Source organism: Trichechus manatus, unplaced genomic scaffold, assembly GCF_000243295.1.
Source record: "Trichechus manatus latirostris isolate Lorelei unplaced genomic scaffold, TriManLat1.0 scaffold00039, whole genome shotgun sequence".
NCBI lineage: Eukaryota > Metazoa > Chordata > Mammalia > Sirenia > Trichechidae > Trichechus > Trichechus manatus.
Window position 1 is genome coordinate 8,327,815 of NW_004443975.1, and position 24,192 is coordinate 8,352,006.

The 24,192-nt window shown below is 42.4% G+C and overlaps 1 protein-coding gene across 1 annotated transcript in view; it reads right to left on the minus strand.

Annotated features, from left to right (window-relative positions):
• The window catches only part of LOC101352011 (kinesin-like protein KIF28P), an 84,552-nt gene that overhangs the window by 20,231 nt on the left and 40,129 nt on the right, over positions 1-24,192 (minus strand). The window contains 10 exon segments of the mRNA XM_012555411.2: positions 5,819-5,963; positions 7,710-7,833; positions 9,942-9,996; positions 10,644-10,734; positions 12,407-12,528; positions 13,471-13,580; positions 16,877-16,944; positions 18,938-19,049; positions 22,819-22,851; positions 22,853-22,968. Coding sequence (XP_012410865.1) covers positions 5,819-5,963; positions 7,710-7,833; positions 9,942-9,996; positions 10,644-10,734; positions 12,407-12,528; positions 13,471-13,580; positions 16,877-16,944; positions 18,938-19,049; positions 22,819-22,851; positions 22,853-22,968 — 976 coding nt within the window.

Below are 24,192 nucleotides of genomic sequence, written 5' to 3' on the forward strand. Positions count from 1 at the left end.
TCAAGGTTCATCTATATTGTAGCATGTAGCAGGACTTCATTTCTCTTTATGGCTAAGTAGTATTCCATTGTGTGTATATACAACATTCTGTTTATCCATTCATCTATTGATAGATGTTTTGGTTTCCATCTTTTGGCTATTGTGAAAAGTGCTGCAATGAACATTGGTGTACAGGTTTCTGTTTGCATTCCTGCTTTCACTTTTTCTGGGTATATACCGAGAATTGGGATTCGTGGGTCATATAGTAGTTCTGTGTTCAACTTTTTGAGTAACCACCAAACTGTATTCTACAGTGGCTGTACCGTTCTACATTCCCACCAGCAATGGATGAGGGTTCTAGTTTCTCGACGACCTCAACAACACCTATTGTTTTCTGTTTTTTTTTTTTTTTTCCTTCTTATCATTGCCATTCTAATGGGGGTAAGGTGGTGTCTTAGGTTGGGTTCTCTAGAGAAGCAAAACCAGTAAAGCATATAAATATCTATATAGAGAGATTTATATAAAGGAAATGGTATACACGGTTGTAGAGGCTGGAACGTCCCAAATCCATGAGTCAGGCTGGAGGCTTCTCCTGATTCATGTAGCCATAGGGGCTGGGGGACCCAAGATTGGCAGGTCAGACAGCAGGGCTCCTGCTCACAGGCTGTGAAGACTGATGAATCCCAAAATCGGCAGGCAAGACCGCAGGTAAGCTGCTAGCTCAAGTCCCAAGAACCAAGTTTTAGACAGAGGAGCCAGCTGCAGGATCCAGAGCGAGCACAAGTCCACGAGCCTTGCCAGAATGTCCACTATATTCGATGCAGGCCATATGCCCAGGGAAACTCCCTTTCAACTGATAGGCTACTCACAACAGATCCCATCATGGAAGTGATCACATTATATCAAATCTCATCATGGAAGTGATCATACCATCATACGACCGCCAAACCACTGAGAATCATGGCCCAGCCAAGTTGACACACAACCCTAATGATCACAGGTAGTATCTCATTGTGGTTTTGATTTGCATCTCCCTAATGGCTCCAAGTTGGCAGTGGTTTGGCCTCTTGTCATGAACTCTCAACTCTTTGGGGATTCCTTACCCCTGGGTTGAGGCCTGACTGCCAGAGCTGCCCATGTAGCTGCCTGGTTGGGGCCCACAGTCTTCACTAGATTCTGAGCACCTTCAGTGCAGAGTCTGGAGCTTGTTCAGCTTCATATGGCACCCATCCCACCAGCCTCGGGCAGGGAAGGCAAGTGTGCAATCAATCCTTGTGAATAAATAAATGAATGGGCGGATTATCCAGGCTGGTACTTTAAAGTCTTGTTTATTTTGGCTAGAACTTCAGCAGAAGATGAGCAAGGAGGTGAATTTCAAATCAATTTATTTTGCAAAAATTCAGAGAAAGCAATTTTGGTGTAGGGAAAAGGTATGAATTATTTTGCATATATGTGGGTTTATCCTACTGCTCATCACCCATGGTTTTATTAAGGTGAGTTCATGCAGAGCTCATGTGCTTGGAGTTTAGATTTCAAGAGCAGTGAGATGTCATGGAATATTTTTCAGCAGGAGAGTGTCATGATCTGATTTAAAATATTTAAAATCTTTTTGTCACTGACAAATGTACTGGGAGGGTCAAAAAGGGAACCATTTAAGCAAGAGATGGCAGCTTGCACTGACATGGTGGCACAGGGGATGGAGAAAAGGCAGATTGAATGATGGAATCAGGAAAAGGATGCATACTAGATTTTTGACTTGAGCAATTTGCCAAGATGGGAAAACGGGACAAAAGCAGACTTAAGAAGCATGGGGGAATCAAGACCTCTTTTGGGGACACTATTAAGGTTGAGATGCCTTTGAGACACACAAGCAGAGATAGGTAGTTGGATAGACGACTCTGGAGCTCAGGGGAGTTGAGAGTTTTCTGGCTGAAATGGCATTTAGAAGCACGGAGACTGGATGAGATTAACCTGGGGAAAAGCATCAAGGTAAAGAAGAGTTCCAGGACCAAGCCCTTGGTAACTCAAAATGTCAGCATTGGTTTGATGAGGAGGACTCAGGAAAGCGAATGTGGAAGAGGTGGCCTGGAGGAAAAACAGGAGGGGATATTGTTCTCAGGTAAAATATTTCAACAAGGAGAGAGTGCTCAACTGCTTCAAATGTTTCCGAGACCTTAGTAAGATGACTACAGACACATGCCTACTAGATTTGGCAACATGTAGGGCACTGATACCCTTGTCAAGTACAACATCAGTGAATGGTTGGAACAAGCCAGATTGGAGTAGGCTAAGAGCCTGGGAGATAAAAAAAATGGGAACAACAGGTTTATTAGTTTTGTTATTAAAAAAAAGAACAAAAAGAAATGTGGCAGTAGCTAGAGGGGGGATGTGGGTCAACATAGGGCTTTGCTTGTTTATTTGTATGGTGGAAGATACTGGAGCATGTTTGCATGTGATGGGAATGATCCACAGAGAGTATGTGATGATGCAGGAAAAGGGGTAGGAGATTCCTCAAGGAGGTGAGAGGGGATGGAATGCAGAGGACAACGAGAGGATTGGCCTTTGATAGGAGTTAAGACACATCTCGTGACTGGTGAGAAGGCAGTGCAGTAGGCTTAAGGATTTTAAGCAGATAAAATAAGCCCATTTTACAGATGAAGAAAAATGGGAAATACATATTACATTAAAATTTTCCCCACCCAAAGACAGTACACAATACTGGGGAAGCCAGCACAACTTGACCATGACGAGGTCATGGAAGTTCCATAGACACATCCAAACTCCCTGAGGGACTGAATTACTGGGCTGAGGGCTGGGGACCATGATCTTGGGGAACATCTAGCTCGACTGGCATAGCATAGTTTATAAAGAAAATGTTCTACATTCTATTTTGGTGAGTAGCATTTGGGGTCTTAAAAGCTTGCAAGTGGCCATCTAACATACTCCACTGGTCTCACCCTGTTTGGAGCAAGAGAGAATGAAGATAACCAAAGACACAAGGGAAAGGTTAGTTCAAAGGACTAATGGACCACAAGAACCACAGCCTCCACCAGACTGAGTCCAACACAACTAGATGGTACCTGGCTATCACCACCGACTGCTCTGACAGGGATTACAATAGAGGGTCCCAGACAGAGCTGGAGAAAAATATAGAACAAAACTCTAACTCAAAAAAAAAAAAAAAAAAGACCAGGCTTACTGGTCTGACAGAGATTGGAGAAACCCCAAGAGTATGGCCCCCAGACTCCGTTTTAATTCAGTACTGAAGTCACTTCTGAAGTTCACCCTTCAGCCAAAGATTAGACAGGTCCACAAAATAAAATGAGACTAAATGGGCACACCAGCCCAGGGGCAAGGATGAAAAAGCAAGAGGGAACAGGAAAGCTGGTAACGGGGAACTCAAGGTCAAGAAGGGGAGAGTGTTAACATGTTGTGGGGGTGGCAACCAATGTCAGAAAACAATATATGTTTTAATTGTTTAATGAGAAACTAATTTGCTCTGTAAAACCTTCATCTAAAACACAATAAAAAAAAAGAGTTGGTAAGCATTTGGAGAAATGAAAATTCTCATACACTGGTAGTGAAAGTGTAAATTGGTACAACCACTCTGGAAAACTAACCAAAAAAAAAAAAAAAGTTTCCCTACCCAGGCCAGGGAAGACTAAGTTGGTATTGAATTAGAATTGGAGATATCAGTATGAACTCATGGTTTCATAGCTATAGACAAAGATATAGATAAAGATATATATCAGTGAGCACACCTAGCACTAGATCTTGATTTATAAATACCATTTTCCATTAAAAGGAATTAGGGATTGTTGGAGAAATGAGAGATTCTAGTGCTAGGAATGGGAAACTACAAAATGAGTCTGGAATTTTCTTATACCAGAAAGTAAGGCAGTGCTCGAAGAATGATGGGACATGTCAAAAAGACACAAAAGCCAGCTTGACGGGGGTCCCACTGGCCAAATCTAGGATAATTTGAGAATCAAAATAAATTATGAAATCAACAGAATGTAACCCACTGAGAAAATAGAACTCATGAGTTTATACTGATATAAATGAGGAAATGAATAGAGGCAAAAATGTCTTCCTTATAGTAGAACATCTACGAATAAATGTAGAAAGAATGATGGAGCTAGAAATTCACCATTTGACAAAAATCACAATGCTGGCAAGAATGTTCAAAGAATGATAAAACTAGTGGATGAAAGTTCTGATGAGGAATTGGATATCTACCAATATCTCCCCATAAAATTTTTATTAATTAAAAGAGAAAATTAGTAACCTGGCAGATACTACCTTGTCAAGTTATCAAACTTAGCCTCATCAATAACTTGGTGATATGAGGCACCGAGAAGGACACAACATCACTTTTGTGGCATTCCTGCCCAAAATGCATAACTTCATAAAAACCCAAATTAAGGAACATTATATAAAACAACGGATGCTTAGTTTTAAAAATGTCGAGGTCATGAAAGGCAAAGACAGACTTGGTAAACTGTTCCAGATTTAAGGAGACCAAAGAGATATGACAACTAAATGCGACACGTGATCTTGGATTGGACCCTAGACAAGGATTTCTAAGGGCATTAGGGAAATAATTAATGAAATATGAGCAGTTTTGTAGGTTAAATAATACTGTTGTATCATGTTAATTTTCTGATTTTGATCATCGTACTGTGGTTATGTAAGAGAATGTACTTTTTCTTAGGAAATATTACACTAAAGTATTTAATGTAACTAAATGTAACTTACTCTCAAATAGTTCAGAAAAAAATATGTATGTACACATATACGCACATGTATGTGTATATATGCTTACATATATTTTATATATGAAATAGAGCAAATGTAGTAAAATGTTAAAATTGGGAAATCCGAGTGAAGTAACTGTCTTGGAGGATTCAAGAAATTATTTCAAAATTAAGAATTACCCATAAAATGTCTTCCCGCCATCGTAAGAGGCTCTAGAGAACTAGAACAGAACAGAACTTACTGGCCAAGATGCAGTGGGAATCATGCCTATGAGGGGCCATGTGATGACCACATGGGGACAGGTTGCAAGTGCAAAAAGAGAGCTACCAAGAAAAGTCATCCAAAACATGGACAGTGGGCAAAAGAATGATGGTCTTTTAGCTGTCATAGCAGAGCGCATAAGGATTCTGTAATTCCCTTGGGGAACGTACCATGGTTGACTTACTCCTCCTTACTACTGAGAAAAAACCAGTTGCCGTCGAGTCGACTCCGACTCATGATAACACCATGTGTGTCAGAGTAGAGCTGTGCTCCACAGGGTTTTCAATGGCTGATTTTTCAGAAGTAGATCATCAGGCCTTTCTTCTGATGCGCCTCTGGGTGAACTCGAACCTTCAACCCTTCAGTTAGCAGCCAATCGTGTTAACTATGTGCACCACCCGGGGACTCCACTTGCTATTGATTAAGGTCCAGACAGAGACATTAGATGTTAATTTGTAGAAGACTGGCAAATTAGAAATGGTTTTTCATCCAGTAGAAGATTATTGCCCCAAAGACCATTTATTAGCTCTGTCTAACTCAGCAACTTAAATCAGCATTCTTTCTTCCATTTGCTTTACATGCTCCTCTGTGCTCCTCTGAACCATCTTTACACTCATTAATGAGGGAACTGGGTTAAACAAATCTTTAGCATGTGCTCACTATGTATTTTTGTGGAAATCATATTTTAATTTCTAAAAATTGTACTTTGACCCAACAAGAGATGATTTTTTTAAGGAAAGCAGAAAAGCACACAGTGAAAGCAATTCCTTTCAGAGAGCCACGTGGAAAATGCCAGAGGGTAGGGCCCCAGGCCACTCACCAAGCTTGTCCACACTCACACCCTCCACAGCTGCTCTTTCCAGCTGGAAAAAGTCATAGTCAAATCTGCTCAAGCGCTCACTGCCTCGCTCAGAAGGAAACCCGATGTAGAGGTAGGCACTGTTGGATCCCAAAATAATGCGGTCCTAGGGAGGAGGGCGGAGGCAATGGTGGTTCTTCAGTGGTAGAATTCTTGCCTTCCATGTGGGAGACCTGGGTTTGATGCCTGGCTAATGGACCTCATGCTCAGCCACCACCTGACTGTCAGTGGAGACTTGTATATTGCTATGATGCTGAGCAGGTTTCAGCAGAGCTTCCAGACTACAGCAGACTAGGAAGAAAGGCCTGGCTATATACTTCTGAAAATCAGCCAGTGAAAACACTATGGATCACAATGGTCCAATCCTGTTGTGCACGGGGTCACCATGAGTTGGGGGCTGGCTCCATGGCAGGTGTGTGTGTGGAGACGGCACACTCGGAGGGAAGATGCAGCCCTCACATTACACCCCCGAGGCTAGAGTTGTGAGGTAAGCCTTGCTCTGGGGAGGAGCCAAAGCCCCAAGCCCAGTCCAGCCTTGTTTAAAGGATGTAAGAAATGTTCTTCCCTCATGAGCCCCCTCTCCCCCCCACCACACACAGGGAAGCGTCCATGTAGGAGTAGGGAGGAGGGACATCTTGCTTTTGTAGGCCAGCTGTCATGTGTTTCTCCATTTAGTTCACACACTGAGCACTGACTATCAGGCAATGGGCATCAGTGGGGACCAAACAGATTCAATCCCTCCCTTCAAGGATTTTATCAATAAACTATGTAATTACAAACTGTTAAGATGCTGTAAGAAGTACAGGTGCTTCTTCACACATGCCACATATAAAAAAATATATATATATACCCGTTGCTGTCACGTCAATTCCGACTCATAGCAACTCTATAGGACAGAGTAGAATTGCTCCATAGGGTTTCCAGGGCTGTAATCTTCATGGAAGCTGACTGCCATATCTTTCTTCTGCAGAGCAGCTGGTAGATTTGAACCACAGACCTTTCAGTTAGCAGCCGAACACTTAACCACTGCACCACCAGGACTCCTTAGGCCAAGTGTACAAGGGGCCTAATTCAGACTGGGGTTTAGAGAAGTCCTCTTCGAAGATGTAATATGTAAATTGAGACTTCAAGAGTGGTAAGTGTTGGTAAAGCAGAGAAGGCTATTCTGAACAGAGCCTGGGATTTTTTTGAGCAACCAGAGGAAGGTCAGTGGGGCGAGGGGAAGGGCATGCATATGGGGCAGGGATGGCAGAGAGTGTTGGAGGAGGTGGTGGGTCACACAGGTGCTGCAGGCCATGGTGGGGGTTTTGTCCTAAGGCAGAGGTCACTGAAGGACCTTTAGAATGAGAGTGACCTAACCCCATTTGCATTTCTAAAAGGCTCTCTTTTGGCTCCATGTGGAGAATGGATTGGAAAGGGCTACAGTGAGGCTGGTTAGGGGCTCCCTGAATTGATGGGGACTTGGAAAGGCTGGTGGAGAGGAGATGAAAGGAGATCAGTGTTTGCAAAGGTAATGCCAGTCCCTCTTAATGAGATTTTTGAAAGAAAATCTAAAGTGTCATACAAGGTCAGAGTTGCTGGCGATCTGGGTCACCTCTCTGTTTTCTAGGCGAGGTCCAGTTAACAGCAGATCGATCCCCTGACTCCCACGATTGTCTGTCTGATGTAAGGAAGAGATCGTGTGGCTACCACAGTGCTGGGGCAGAGACACACGTAGGCTGTGAGCACCTAGCAGCCCTCACTATGGATTTTATGGCCCCTTAGCTGTCTCATGTGGCACACCCACAGGAACCTCCTGTCCTCCCACTCAGATCAGGTTTATGACACCCTGTGTCCCTGAGGGAAAGTTTACCAAATGCTACAGCTTTGTCTTCGTAGTGATTGACACCCCATTAACGACAACCTTGCATTTGCTGTACGGAGTTACTGTCACTTTACCATCCAAATTTGTGAAGGAAGCATGTTTGTCCAAAATTCTAAAAAGACAGAAGAGTTTGTCTAAGTCACCAAGTAAATTATGATTTCAGTGAACTGTTTAGGTTATTCTTTCTTATCTGCACAATTAAGTAAGATCTACAGCTGCTGAAGAATGGCTTGGAGCATTTTCTGGGGTCCTCCCGGTGCAGTGGCTCACAGTGTGTGGATAGAAAAATGAGTGCAGAAGGGACAGAAGGATCCTGTCCTTAAGGAGCACACGGAGTCAGGAGACAATGATGCAACTTATTGATGGAATAAACACCAGCTGAGTGCCTACAGCTGCAAGGTGTCAGGAGACCCAGACAGTCACAGTGCCATGGGATTGGGTGGTGGGGACAATGAAAAGAAAACAATTAAGGAGGTCTGAGAAGAAGATCTTGGGACGCTGGCTTACCACATTACAGATAAGTTTAGGTCTGTTTCTGGGTCTACCTGTATATAAATTCATGTGTTGTAAGATTTGGGGCTGGAAGTCAGAGGTGTCAGATTTGCTACCCCTTGTTTGCCCTGAATAACTAGTTACCTAACTATTTTAGAATTATTTGGCTGTCATGGAATGTTCTGGATGTTGAGACACATGTCTTTCCATATCCCTTGTTTGCATGGGGCCCAGGGTCCTGTGGGAAAGGTTTTAATCTCAGCTCATCATTGACGTTCAGCCATTTACAGACATGTGTGCTGAACTTAGAAGAGTCCCCACAGGAAGTGTGGTCTGGAAAGGGAGGTGAGGGGATGTCTTAGTCATCTAGTGCTGCTGTAACAGAAATGGCTTTAACAACGAGATGGCTTTAACAAAGAGAAGTTTATTCTCTCACAGTCTAGGAGGCTACAAGTCCGAATTTAGGGTGCTGGCTCCAAGGGAAGGCTTTCTCTCTCTCTTGGCTCTGGAGGAAGGTCCTTGTGATGCATCAGTCTTTCCGTGGTCTGGGAGCATCTCAGCACAGGAACCTCAGGTCCAGAGGATGCGCTCTGCTCCTGGCGTTGCTTTCTTGGTGGTATGAGGTTCCCGTGTGTCTCTGCTCGCTTCTCTCTTTTATATCTCAAAAGAGATTGACTTAAGACATTGTCCAATCTTGTAGACCTCATATAACTGCCGCTAATCCATCTCATTAACACCATAGTGATAGGATTTACAACACATAGGGAAATCACATCAGATGACAAAATGGTAGACAATCATACAATACTGGGAATCATGACCTAGCCAAGGTGACAGATATTTTGGGGGGACACAATTCAATCCATGACAGGGGAGTTCCAGGGAACTGTCTGAGGGAACAGACTGGAGGCTGGCAGTGCAAGGTGAGATGGCACAGAGTGAGGCGATGCCAACAGGCACTGTCTCCCTCCGCAACCCCTCCCACAGGGCTGTGTGCTGTGTATTTTGGCTCAGAGAGGCCTGAGATACATGGAGGACAGGCCTCTTCCAGAAAGAGCTGACTGTGCCTTGCTGGCTGGAAGCCTGAGGGCAGTCAGAACACAATGGTCCCTAGAGGAGGAGTGAGAACCTTGGAGCAGCCCCCCACCCCCACCCCCCGCCGTCAGAGCTGGGGAGACAGCTCTGGTTTTATGAAAGCCCCATAGGGTTTCACAAGAACTCCTGTTGGGAAATCCTTAGGGAGTCTCTGGGGGAGGGGAATACCCCCAAAGTCTGGGCTTTCTGTTAATCCAGCCAGAGAGGGCTCCAAACAGAAATCAAGGATGCTTTTGCCTTAGTGATGAGACCATGAAAGATAGGGGCTCCTATCTTGGGCTTGGACTTTAACTCTCTTCATTTACTGGCCAGATGTGCTTGTATCTACTTGTGAGGAATTATCAGAGTCTAACTTTCCCTCTTCTCCCAAGAACCAAGGAAACATAAAGTGACCACAGAAGACTGGATTTCAGTAAGAGGGAAAAAGCGCTTACCAGAAGCTTTGTTAGATAAACATTAGAGTGGGCCACTGAGCAGGCCACCAGAAAGCCTGGTAACTTTCTTACTCTTGGTTGTCCAGATGGATTTGTGGTCTGGCCTGATGTTGACTGGATGACCTTTGAGAAGCTCCTCTGGCCTGAGTGGTCATAATGCTCTAATGTTGGACAAAGATACAGATTCATAGACACTTACCCCAAACCTTGAAGGGTAATAGTATTTGAAGCAGCCTGACCAGCATCACATGAACCTGCAAAGAATTGAAATAATGTATTTTAAAAGTTTTTCAGGATTTGACCTTAATAAGATGCCTGATATTTTGGAAGCAACATTTTCTCTTCAATAGGATCATGTGAAAGAATTTTCCCATTGGAATTTTCAATCATAATGGTACTTGGATGTCACCTTGCTTAATGGATAGTTGTTGCATTTTCTGCCCTTTTGGTGGGGTTCCTAACTTTCTTTAAAGTTCCACCTGCTTCATGTGAATTCTGGAAGAAGAAGCTGTTGAGTCTGGACCTTAGGACACAGCTTCAGGAAAGGTGCTGCTCTTTAAAGCTGTTTCCGTCTAGTGATTGACCCTGTGGAGAGCATCATGGCGGCTCTGGGTGGGCTGGCCCTCTCTGCCAGCAGCCCCTGCTTCCTTCACACAGCAGTTTGTTGTTCTCTGTCCTCGACTCTCACATCTGTTTCACTCGCATAGTGGCTGGGGTGAGGAAAGCCAGCCATTACCACGATACTAAACATGGTATTCCAATGTATTTGGTATTCATTTAGCCCAAGAAGCAATTTCAAAGACTGATCCCTTCTCAGAAACCACAGAAATGTGGTAATAAGGAACATGTTGGTGGGGCAAGAAGCACAGCAGTGTGGGAGTAGATCCCAGGGAGTCAGTACCAGTGTGAATGAAGTATTTGAGCACTCTGGTGAGCTGGGGGTCCTCGTTGACATTGAGGAGGTGAGGGAGGGTCTTCATCATCTGCCACTCCTGGAAGAGAAACAGAGAGGCTGCCGCCACCAGACAGGGCAGCACACTCAAGTGTGTAATGCATCCTTTCTAACCACTTCTCATTCAGCATTGTATGTACCTCTTACCAAGCAAACGGCGTACTAATGCAAACCCGGAAGAGGAACGCTGAAGAGCCAAGGGCACCCTGAGAGGGAAGATGAGAACCTTCTGGCACCCAGCTGTCAGGGGCCTGGAATATCTGGACAGGACTATTCCAAGACACTGCCGGTTTCCAAACCTCTCCTTCCCTTCCCAGCTGTTGTTGCCTTGCCCCCTTCCACCTCCCCAACTGTCTGGATGTCCCAGCCTGATGTCCTACCTGGGTAATCCTTCTCCAGGTCTCCATTAAACTTATCACCCTACATCTCATTCTCCCAAAGTCCTGCTGGCAGCCTAGTTTGATACCCAGATGTTGACAGCAAGAAACAGCATGTGGTATTACCCTCCTCTGGCTTCCTAAATACCCTTCCTTCTTTAATATAAGTATTCATTGCTATTGTGCTTATAGAGGCTCGATAGTCAAACAGACTGGAATAAACTGTGCAGGCAAGAGGAAAAATTTTAAATCTTGAAATGCTTTCTGATAAAGTATAAAGAGAATAAAATCCTTCTAACCATTACTGTCCCCCCAGAACCCACAATCCTATCTGTGTTCCCGTACTCGGAATCCTACTTGGCCTTTACAGCTAGGAGTTGAAGCAACCCCTTACATAGTACATGACTTTAATAAAGCTCTGGCTGCTGGGTGTGCCCCGTGCCACACCCAAGCCCTTAGGCTCTTGGAACCCTAACTTGACCCTGCCCTCTGACCCCAGATCCACCCACACCCACAGCCAGAGGCTCACATCTATTCTAGGCTTCAGGAACCTGCAGAATTTAGACTGACCCTCTCTCACCACTCCTAGGTGTTTAGGGTCTGGATCGCCACTGGGGGATTTTTCCAGAGCCTCGTCGGGTGGGGTGGTGGGGAGGGGAGGCAGAGGGGCATCTCTCTCCCCCATGTGACAAAATTCACATCACAGACCATTTTTGATCTGATACTGGCAGTGAATCTCAGAATAGATACTTTGGTTCAGGGTCACACCATACAGTCCCTGGAAGACAACTCACATTCCTCAAATTCTCCCCAAATTCTTAATTACCAGTGGCCTTGAATGCAATCCCCAGCCTCACTCATCAATGTGCACTTAGGCCTCTCTGCTTCCTTCCATATTGTGCCCTGCTGTTCTCCCCACTAGCTCTGCCACTAATATTATTATAAGTCGTACGTCACATGTCAGTACCAGTAAAACCCAAACCAGTTACCATTGAGCTGACTCTGACTCCTTGTGACACCATGTGTGTCAAAGTAGAACTGTGCTCTATAGGGTTTTCAATGGCTGATTTTTCAGAAGCAGACCACCAGGCCTTTTTTTCCCAGGTACCTCTGGGCAGACTCGAACCTCCAACCTTTTGGTTAGTAGCCAAGTGCATTAACCCAGAGACTGCACCACCAGCGACTCCATGTCACATGTCACATATTACTTAGTCGTTGAAAAAACCCACCAGAATGATCCACTTGACAACAGCTCAGAGAGCAGTGTGTGTCTGGATGTGCCGGAGGCTGCTGTGATGTGGTGGTCAACCTCCACGAGGAGGGAGTGAGGCTCACCTGGGCAATGGCCATGAACTGCTGCCCCCACTCTTCCCGAGCCTGGCCCAGCTGGTGTGCCCAGCTCATCTGGGTAGTGGGAGTCCCACACTGGTTTTCTGCCAGGAAATATGCTGGCTGCTCTGGAGAGAGGGAGGTATTTTAAGCAACATGTCTGCAATGGTAAAGGGGAAGCACAAAATAACTACTGTCTTGAGTCAGTTCTCAGTCAAAACATGGGGCTCTCAGCAGGAGGGGGAAATGAACTACACATATGTGTGACAAAGATATCACTTGCAAGAGAGTAGTATCACCTTCTAATTCATAAGACAGACCACCCGTCTGTCAGTCTGTGGTACTGTGGTGGCTTGCATGTTACTGTGATACTAGAAGCTGCCAGCAGGATTGCAAATACCAGCAGAGTCTCCCATGGTGGATAGGTTTCAGCAGAGCTTCCAGACTAACACAGACTAGAAAGAAAGCCCTGGCAATCTACTTCTGAAAATTAGCCAATGAAAACCTCACGAATCACAGTAGAACATTGCCTGACTCACTTGCTTTGGACCGGAGGAGGACATCATGTTTGGTCCAGTAGAGCCAATGAGGGCAAGGAAGACCCTCAGTGAGATGAACTGGCACAACAGTCACAAAGATGGACTCAAACATTGCTGGCTGATGCAGGACCTGGCAACGTTTTGTTCTGTTGTACATAAGCTCGTCATGAGATGGCGTTGACTCAAAGGCAGCTAGCAACAACAATTTATAAGAAATTAGAACATTAGATCCTTTAAAAGGGGGCCATGAAGCTCAATATTTTGTTTTTTACTCATGTAGGCTATTTATCTCAAAAGAATTTTTTTAAGTACAGGGCTGAAATGTCCTGGGCAAAGCCCTCAGAAGGGCCCCCTGGCCTGCCCTAGGGCTCCCCTCAGATTCTCACCCAGGTTCCCCCCATCCAGGCCCCTTGCTGAGCCAGGGAGGTCACACACGCCCTCCTTCAGCCCCCAGCTCTGGGAATTGGCCAGGTCAGATCCCTTCTTCTTGCTCCTGGCTCAGACTCAGCTTTGACTCCTGACTCAGTTTACCTACCATTCTGGAGTTTCCATAGCCGAGCAGCAGTTTGTTGTTCTCTGTCCTTGACTCTCTCATCAGCTTGCAGGTGTTCACCACTGCTCTGTTCTGGATATTTTTAGCTCTTTCACATACAAAGAGAAGCACTCACTCAGGCCCTGGGCCCCTGGCACTTAGACTAGCGCCATCAGAGCCCACGCCAGAGAGTGCCCTTTCCACCCCCTTGAGTCACCTTGAGGGGACTCAGGATTCCACCTTGTCAGGTTCCACTAAACCATCAAGAGCAAAAGTGAGTTCAATGACTTCCACAGCTCAAATGAACACTTGCGGTTCAGCCAAGACCCAGAGCCTGGCTCATGGTGGGTCCTGGGTCATGAACACGCCCAGCCATATGGGCTGACTTGGCTGTTGCTCCTGCTGCAATAACTCAAATCACGGAGGCTTTCAGTGACTCCTCCACCAGGTACATCAGGCTAGGAGGTATCTTAGAGGTGTTCTAGTTCACTCCCTTCCAGTGCTGCCAGATAAAACATGGCATGCCCCCAAATATTGCATGGGACATACACTAAAAAAATTATTTGCTCTTTATCTGAAATTTCAGATTTAACTGGGTATTCTGTATTTTTATTTGCTAAATCTGGCAAGTTTACTCCCTTCATTTTACACAGGGGAGATTGAGAACAGAGAGTTTATACAGCTTGCCCCAAGTCACAGTCAGTGGCAGACCCGGGATTAGCACCCAGGACTTCGGGGTTCCATTTTCTCTTTCCTTTGCATCACACGGTCTCCAAGTAAAAACTGCTAGCCACAGATTTGCATCTGATAAGCAAGAAGAAAATGAACATTCTAGACACTGCTAGAGACAAAATTCGGCCTAAAGATCTGAGCTTGTGGTACAGATATTGGAAGAGAATGTCTATTGGTGTAAAACTATACTGAGGCAGTGCAGTGGAAAGATGAGAATGAAAGTATTTGTCACTAAAATGTAATGGTCTCCCTCACTCAGAGTGCCAAAGAAAGACCAGAAAGAGGCAAGCACTTGGTTATATAATAACTATCTTTTTTTTTTTTTTAGGAAAAAAATGTTATTTTTAATAATAAAACAGATACTGGCATTTTGACTCAGAATGCAAAATTTGCACTTAAAAGAAAAGATATAATAGGCAATGTCAAAAAAAATTGGTTCATGTTCTTTTTCCTGCTACTCAGGGTACTTGAGTGGGGAAGGTTGAGAAGCACTGGATGAGAGGCACTCTAAGACACCCTCTAGCTCTTTAGAATTATGATTCTTTGATTTTATGATAAAGATCAAGGAGGAGGAGGATTATGCAACATGTGGACTATAAAAGGATTTAGGGGACACTTTCAAGTCTTAGCAGGGTGTTAAAGTGGGTGGGGAGGAAATGGAGCTGGTGGATGCTCAGCTGTGCCCACGTTCTTTCCTGCCCTGGCTTTGAATCCTTCTAAATAACTATCATTTTTGAGCATAAGCTCTATGCTGGGCATGGTTCATACATTATTTCATATGTCTTCACCCCAAGTTTGTGAATGAGGTATCATCCCCTTCAACATATGAGGTAACTTAGGGTCAGAGAAGTTCAACATCTTGCCCAAAGCCACACAGCTGTTAGGGCCAGGGTTCTGTCCAGCCTGTCACATAAGGGTTGGCAAATAAGCTTCATTGCACATGACAGCTCCAACTGGTGGGAGGAGCTGCCTACTGGAACACTGGCTGAGAATTCCCAGTTCCTATCGAACCTAATCTGTCTTGGAAGAAGTACAACCAGGATGCTCTTTAGAAGCAAGGATAGTGAGACTATGTCTTACATACTTCGGACATGCTGTCAGGAGGGATCAGTCCCTGGAGAAGGACATCATGCTTGGTAAAGTACAGGGTCAGCGAAGGAGAGGAAGACCCTCAATAAGATGGACTGAACCAGTGGGTGCAACTATGGGCTTAAGCATAACAACGACTGTGAGCATGGTGCAGAACCGGGCAGCGTTTCCTTCTGTGGTACATAGGGTAGCTATGAGTCAGAACTGAATCGATGGCACCTAACAACAACAACATTGGACCCGAGGAGCCTTGGTGGCATAGTGGTTAAGAGCTCAGCTGCTAACCAAAAAAAGGTTGGCAGCTTGAATCCACCAGCTGCTCCTTGGAAACCCTGTGGGGCAATTCTACTCTGTTCTATAGGGTCGCTATGAGTCGGGATCGACTCTGTGGCAACAGATTTTGTTTGGTTTGGGTTATTAGACCTGAGGTGGGAGCGGCAATGGCGTATTATCCATGTTTGCCCTGGGTGTGGGAAGGAGGAGCGGGAGCCCCGGCAGTACAGTTTCAATCCATGGCTAGGAACTCCCCTCTCCGCACACCCTTCGCCATTCTGAAAAGGTTCAGCAGAGGCAGGCTCAGAATGAGCTCCAGATGCCTGCCTTGAAAAGCATGAACATGGTCCAGTGATAGCCTCCTGCCAGAAGAGACCGGGCCATGAGAGCTTCTCCCTGGCGAAGAGATACCTGTGATCTTCAGGCCTCCTCTGAAGAGTACGGGAAACGAGAGAACCGCCAAAAGGGAATGCTGGTGTCACTGTGTAGTTTCTGGATGGTGGAAACAGTTAAGTGCTCTACTAGTAACCGAAAAGCTGGCAGTTCAAACGCACCCAGAGGTGCCTCAGAAGAAAGGCCTGATGACTTGCCTCCAAAAGGTCACAGCCTTGAAAGCCCTATGGAATACAGTTCTACTCTGCAACGCATGGGATCGTCATGAGTTGGAATCAACTCACCAGCAATGGGTTTGGTTTGGTTGGTATCACTGCGTGCAGGAGCTACAGGGCAGGCAAAGGGTCCAGAATCTAAAGAGGTGCCTCTTACCTAGCTCATCTTCATATGTTAGTCATATGAAATTCCCCTACCTGGCACTGTTCTGTACCTGTGTCCGATGGACTAAGTGAGAACTCTCTGAATGGCCATGCTATTTGGAAGTCAGTGCCTCTCCCATGAATTGGAGCCCACCCTTCTCTCCCACCCTGGTGGCACAGTGCTTAAGAGTTCAGCTGCTAACAAAAAGGTCAGCAGTTTGAATCCACCAGCCACTCTTTGGAAACCCTATGGGGAAGTTCTACTCTGTCCTACATGGTCACTATGAGTTGGAATCGACTCGATGGTAGCTGGTTGGTTTTTTTGTTTGTTTGTTTTCTCTCCCACCAGGACTTCAGTGACAGGGTGACAGGCTCAGGAGGGCTCTGATTCTCCAGCTCTTTCTCCTCTTATTTGTTTTACTTCCTCTCACTCCTTTCTCACAAATCTCCCCTTGGGCCTCTCCCCTCAAACACCAACCCACCAAACATACGAGCACTAGAAGAGTTCGCAGGTTTAGAGCTTAGAACCACTGTAGAAAATAAATGTTCATAAATGTACCTTTCAGCGTATTTCAATGTTGATAAAGTTTCCTCACAGCGGATGTCAGCTGGACTTATGGCTGCTATCTGTAAAGATATCTTTTTCAGATTTTGTTTTTATATAGGGGTTTATTGTTGATGTTATTAAAACAGTTAACATTCACAGAACAGTTTCGCATTTTGTAATTTACAGTATTCTTCAAACTTTACAAATCAGATTGAAAACTGAGACTTAGGGGAAAATAGTATGCCAGAGGTCACACAGGTTGTAACTGGCAGAGCGGGTACTTGAACCCATTCCTGACTAACTCTAAGCCCTGTGCTGCTCCCCTTGATACGACATTGCTCTATCAGTGTCGGGTCCACAACAGATTTACTCAGGGATTTGAATGACAGTTGAATGTTAGCCTTGCAGGGACCAATAAAAGTTGCTCATTTGAAAACGGTTGCACAACTTGAAGAACGTAATCAATGTCCTTGAATTGTAGAAACTGTTGAATTGATATATGTTTTGCTGCATATATTCTCACCAACAACAACAAAATAAAATTTTTAAAAAAATTTCTCATTCCTGGGTAGCCATTTCACTCGTATGATTTCAAGTCTGGCTATTGACTTTGGGTTAATTGTTCTAGAATTCAAATCAGAAAACAAACTTTTGGACGAATTGGAGGCAAGCAGGGTCACCGAGCATGATCAAGGGAGGTAATGTGGCAACTGCCCACATGTCAGCACGTAAGTGCATGGACCTGGAGGCTTGTGTCCAGAGCACAGGAACCTGGTGAGTAATCCTGTGTGTGCGTTTAGCTTTACAGCTTTTATAGCGCGTTCATTTATATCACTTCCTTTGATCATCACAGTGATATCTTCAGATGGATATTGTTGTTGACTCCACTTTAGAAGTGAAAAAAAATGAGGTTTTAAAGTATTTGTACCGAAACCGGGATTGGTGCCATAGAAACTCTAGAACTTGGATATTGACATCGCTGGTTGTCTTTTTCATGTGCCTCCTCCCACCTCTATATTTTTTTCAGAAAACATTGCAATGCCTTCAGTCAGGTCCTTGTCAAGTCTTGCAGGTCAGTGAGTCACCCTGTCTCTCTCAGGTGACTTTTTACACATCTGCTCAGACCTGTTAGATTTCACTTTGTAGTCTAATATTCAGAGGGCATCTTATGTGTCCTCTTTTATTCCAGGTTTTGGGGGATGTCGCATGGAGGTCCCCCAGGTACTGACAACCAGAAGAACTTTTAAAAGAAGTATTTAAAAATAGTTAGGCAAGTTAAGGGTGATGGGAAATTTTGGAAGCGGGTAATGGTAATGATTGAACAACATGATAAACATAACTAATGTCACTGAATTGTACACGTGAACCATATTATCTGATAAGAGTTTAGTAGTCAAAATATATTTTAAAAATTAGTTAGGCAAGATTAAAAGATAAATAATAAGGATGTGTTTTACTGGGAGTTTTGGAGAGAGGTTTCTGTGACAAGTCCCAGCAATGAGCATTTCTCTTCTAAACAGGACAGTTGACTGGAGGCCAGCACGAGGCCAGAAGCACAGTCTGTCTCGCTTTGTCCCTTCCTGCACCCGAAGCTGAAGAGAAGAGAGCCCTGACTGGAACACACTCCACATTGTGCCCCTTTGGCAAACATTCAATAAGAAGAGTCCAGAGTCTTTGCTGAGATGGCACAAATCAGCCACTCCCCTTTGGAACAGCTGCCTTATGTCTAACACAGCCAAAGTGACTTCCAATCTTGCTAGTTTAGAATAATAGAACATTGTTAGTGATATTTTCAAAGTTGTATTAGTTTTTTTTCTCATAATAAAATATGTATGTTCCTTGTAGAGAATCTGAAAATTATAGAAAAGAATAAATAAAAAATTTTAAATTAGCATAGAAACTGCATTTGAGCAGTAGAGTGGGAAAAGCACCAGGAGTCACGAGATAATATGTAAGAACGTGCTATGTAAATGCTATGCAATGTAAATCTTAGTTGTTTATATTGAGAATAAAAGCAACAATAATAGTAATAACAGCCGAATGAGTCTAAAATGTTTTAAGAAAATCATTTACCAAAGTAGTTCTGCTGTTGCCACCCAGAGCTGACTGGAGCAGTTTGGTGAGAACGGAATCTCTGTAGGGGATGTACAAGACTTTCTTCCCCATGGTGGCATCAGCCAGAGCACTAGATGAAAAAGAAAATATCAAACAAAAAATTAAAAGAATATTTCAAAAAGAAGTATCTCTCCCTATAGATAAGTCAGAAACACTTCTCAAATCACCTCTTTGACCATGTAAGCCTGAGACATGTCTCTAAATAATATCTAACAGTGGAGACACCTTCTGTACAAAGATGCTGAAGAAGGATAGCTTAACAATACAGACTGCTGACTCTCTCATTGAAATAAACCCTGGAGAAACCATAACTGAGAGGGGGAAGCCCAGATCTGAGGCACTAACAAACTAAAAACTGTGAGGAAAAACCTGAAGAGACTTCAGGCTATTGTAAATTTGTGTATAGAGATGGGACTGCAACCTAAAGGTGGGTATGGGAAATGCTTTTAAATCCTTTTCTTGCCTTTCTCCCACCTGCCTAAGAAGATCCCATAAAGTTAGGACAGCCTCAAAGTAAGAATGAATGAGAAGTAAAGGGGGAAGGGGAAAAAGGCAATTCCATTTATGATAAATTATAATCACAAATAGAGAAAAGAAATCTCTAAAATTAACCTAGCAGATTTGGAAAAGAAACAAAGTGATATTCTAGAAATGAAGGAATACAACAATTGAAATTAAAAATACCATGAATGGGCTTGACAGTAAATTTAAACACTGCTTTTGTAGGAATTAGAGAACTAGTTAGATCAGAAGGAAGTATCCAGAGGGCAGTCCAGAGACATGGAGCTAGGAAATAAGAAAAAAAAATGTTAAAAGGCATGGAGGACAGAGTGAGAAGGTCCAACAGAGCTTAATTGAAGTCTCAGAAGGAGAAAAGAGGAAGAAAAAAAAAAAAAAAAAAAAAAGGGCAGAAGCAGTGTGTGAGAGCTAATGGCTGAGAATTTCCCAGAACAGATGAAAACCACTAATCTACAGAATTATGAATGTCAAGCAATTCCAAGCAGGATAAATAAAATTCACACTCAAATATAGCACAGTGAAACTGGAGAAAACCAAAAAGAGAAGAGCTTAAAAACAGCTAGGGAAAAATGACAGATTATTTTCAGAGAATAGAAATTAGATCAACAACAGAAAACAGTGGAATGGTATCCTTAAGGAGCTGAAAGAAAATACCATTCATCTAAAATTCTATACCCAGCAAAAATATCTTTCAAGAATGAGGATGAAATAAAGACATTTCAACCAAATGAAAACTGAGAGTTTGCCATCAGCGAACATCACTGAAGGAAATTCTAAAGAACATCAACAAAATGAGAGTCTTAGATAGCAGCTCTGAGGTACAAGAAAGAATGAGTAGCCAAAAAGGGGGCGGTGCCATAAATATGAATGAACACTGTATAAAAGAGTAATTATAATGTCTTCTGGGTTAAAAAATAGAATTAAAATACATATAACAATACAAAAAAATCCATATAAACAATTACCTATGCAGTCTGGAGATTCTTGTATTGTCCAGGAGGAGGATAAAGTATTCATTATATTTAGACTTCGACCAATTTAACAGATTAAAGAGCCAAAAAACAGAGTTAAGCATATGTTGTATTTTGATGTATGACAAAGGTAGCAGTGAATAAAGAAGAAACATTCAACAAATGGAACTGGAAATATTGGTAATCTATAAGGAAAAAAAAAATGACCCTGGTGGCACAGTGGTTAAAGTGCTTGGCTGCTAACCTAAAGGTTGGTAGTTTGAACCCACCAGCCACTCCACAGGAGAAAGGTGTGGCAGTCTGCTTCCTTAAAGATTTACAGCCTTGGAAACCCTAGGGGACAACTCTACTCTGTCCTATAGGGTCGCTATGAATCAGAACCAACTCGACAGCAGTGGGTTTGGTTTTTGGTTTTTATAAGGAAAAAATAATGAAAAAGGATGCCTACTTACAAAATACACAGAGATCAACTCCAGATGAACAGGAACTTAACTGTAATATAGGTGGATATCTTTCTGATTCTAATTTTCTTAAACAAGACACACACAAGAAAGCAAAACATAAACCGTAACTTCCGTTCATCAATGGACACCTTAAAGAAAGTGAGAAGACAAGCTACTAACTCAGAGAAGATATTTATAAAACATGTAACTAACAGAAGAGTAATATAAAAAATATGTAAAGGATGCCTACAAATCAATAAAAAAAGACAACTCAAGAGAAAAATGGGCAACACATAACAGGCATTTCACAGATGAGGAAAGATTGCTAATAAACATATCAAGAAATGCTCAACCCTGCTAATAGTCAAGGATATCAAGACCATGATAAGATACATTTATATCCATTTAATTGGTAATTATCAGAAAATTTGACAATTTCAAGTGTTAGATAAAATGTGGATCAATAGGATATCTTATATATTGCTGCTGGGAATGTAAGTTGGTACAACCACTTTGAAAAACAATTTGGCATCATCTTTTAAAATGAGGTATTCACACACCTTATGACCCAATAATTTCACTCTTATCTATATACCCAAAAGAAACTTTAATATATTGATACAAATGATTTGTATAAGAATGTTCATAGTAGCACTGCTTATCATAGCAAAAGAAAAACAAAAAGCCTGGAAAAAATCCAAACGCCCATCTACAAGAAAATGAATAAATAAATTGTGGAATACTTCTGCAACAAATTACTACATAGAGATGAAAAAGAACTAACAATTACTATGTGCAATAACACAGACAGATCTCACAGACACAATGTTTATTGAAGAAGAGAAAATAAATAAACTATAGCTACACGTAACATGGTCAGATCTTGTTAATAATGTTAACCTAAGAGCAAGTCCTAGGAATTCTACTCCTGGGTTTATAGCAAAAAGAAATGAATAGTTATTTACCCCAAAGTACATGTACAAGAAAGTTCATAGCAATTTTATTCATAATAGCCCAAACCTGGAAACAACCTAAATGTCCATCAACAGGAGAATGAAGAAATATATTTTGATACAGTCCTACAACGGAATACTACATAGCAATAAAAAGGGACTAATAATTGCTCCATGCAACAACATAGATTAGTCTCATAGACACAATCCTTAGTGAAAGAATCCAAACACAAAAGAGTATATACCGAATAATCCCATTTATATAAATATCAAAATTAGGCAAAACTAGTCTACGGTGACAAAGAGTATTGATTGGGAAAGGATATGAGGGAGATTTCTGAGTGTTGGAAATGTTCTATATCTTGATCAAGGAGGTAATCACATGGCTATATACATATATAAACATTCATTGAGCTGAACATTTAAGATTTGTGTATTTTACTGTATGTAATTTGTACCTTAATAACAAAGTTAAAGAAAAAAAAAGGACAAGTCTCAGAAGACAATATAGCATTTTTCCCTTTTTATGAAGTTTAAAAACAAGTACTACTAAACATTAATATGCACGTGATAAAACAAGAAAGGATGAAAAAAAGAAGGAAGGGAAGGAGGGGGAGAGACAGTGAAAGAGAGGGAGGGAGTGAGGAAGGAAGGAAGGAAAGGCAGAAGGACGGGCAGAAAGGCAGAGACAAAGAGAAAAGAAGGATAAGCATAAAATTCAAGATGGTGCCTCTAAGGGGAGGCTAGGAGAGGAATACCACAGGCAGATGTATGTTATTGGTAATATACTCCTTTTTGGATTGGGGGGTGGTTTCATTTATTAAAAATAATTAGTTTAACATAAAATATATGAGGGTCAGGCATGACTCAATGAACCAAGGATTATGATTAATCTAATTTTCTGTACCTGAGGTCACTTCAATGGCACAAACACCTGCTCACTGATTATTTACCTGATAACATTTCCTAAACTGGTTAAACTTAACACGTGATCCTTCCCGTAGTCTGTCCCCTTCAGATCCTGAAGATTTCTGCCTTTCACTTCCTGCTAAGTCCACCAAATTAATACTGGATTGTTTGGTGAGGTCTCTGTCTAGGAAAATCTGTAGGACAGTACCACAGGTCATGCTATCAGAGTGGTAGCTGGTGGTATATTAAGTCAATCTAGTTCCCCTGTTTAAATGTTTCTTCTAAATGTATTGCAGATTCAAAGAAAGACATATTAACATTTATAAATTAAATTTCCATAGTCTTTACAATGACATTTTGCAGTAATACATTACCAGGTCCAAATGTCTCAATTGTCCCTTCCCAATTCTGCAAAGCTGTTTTCCAATGATATATTAGATATCAATTGTTGTTTCAGTATTTCTGTGGTTAATAAACTTTTAAAATACAAAATACCATGAAATCTGCAAAATAACTATCCAGGATTGTGTGGTCATGTTGCTGAAAGAACATGGATTTTAGAATCCTACAGATCCCCTTGATGACTGCATGACCATGAGCAAATGGCTTAACTTTTCAAAGTTTCAACTTTCTCATTTGTAAAATGGGGTAATAACATTTTATTGGGATGTTATGAAGGTTAACGATAATAGACATAATGTATCTAATACAACGTGTGGCATATAATAAAACCCGTTGCTTCAGGTCAATTCCGACTCATAGTGACCCCATAGGACAGAGAAGAAGGATTATGCCCTCTGAGGTTTCCAAAAAGTGGCTGCTGGATTTGAACTGCTGACCTTTTGGTTAGATGCCGAGTTCTTAACCACTGCACCACCAGGGCTCCAGCATACAATAACAGGTGCTAATATTACCATTATTATTACTGAAACCAATAAACAGAGCATGGTGCTAAATCTCTCCACCCATTATTTTCAGCTGATTTGTTTAAAAATCAAGTTTAAAAATATCAGGGAAAACCATATAGAAAGCTTATAAATTTTACTAACATTGTAAAAACAACTGAATAGTACTTTACAAGTTTACAAAGTTTTTTAGAATATATTGTCAGATTTAAGCCTTCCAACGTTCCTGCTGTAAAGACCTCTTTAAAGTGTTAAAAGCAAAGATGTCACTTTGAGGACTAAGGTGCACCTGACCCAAGCCTTGGTACTTTCAATCATCTTAAATGCATGTGAAAGCTGGACAATGAATAAGCAAGACCGAAGACGAATTGACGCATTTGAATTATGGTGTTGGTGAAGAATATTGAATATACCATGGACTTCCAGAAGAATGAACAGATCTGTCTTGGAAGAAGTACAGCCAGAATACTCCTTAGAAGCAAAGATGGTGAGACTTCGTCTCAAGTACTTTGG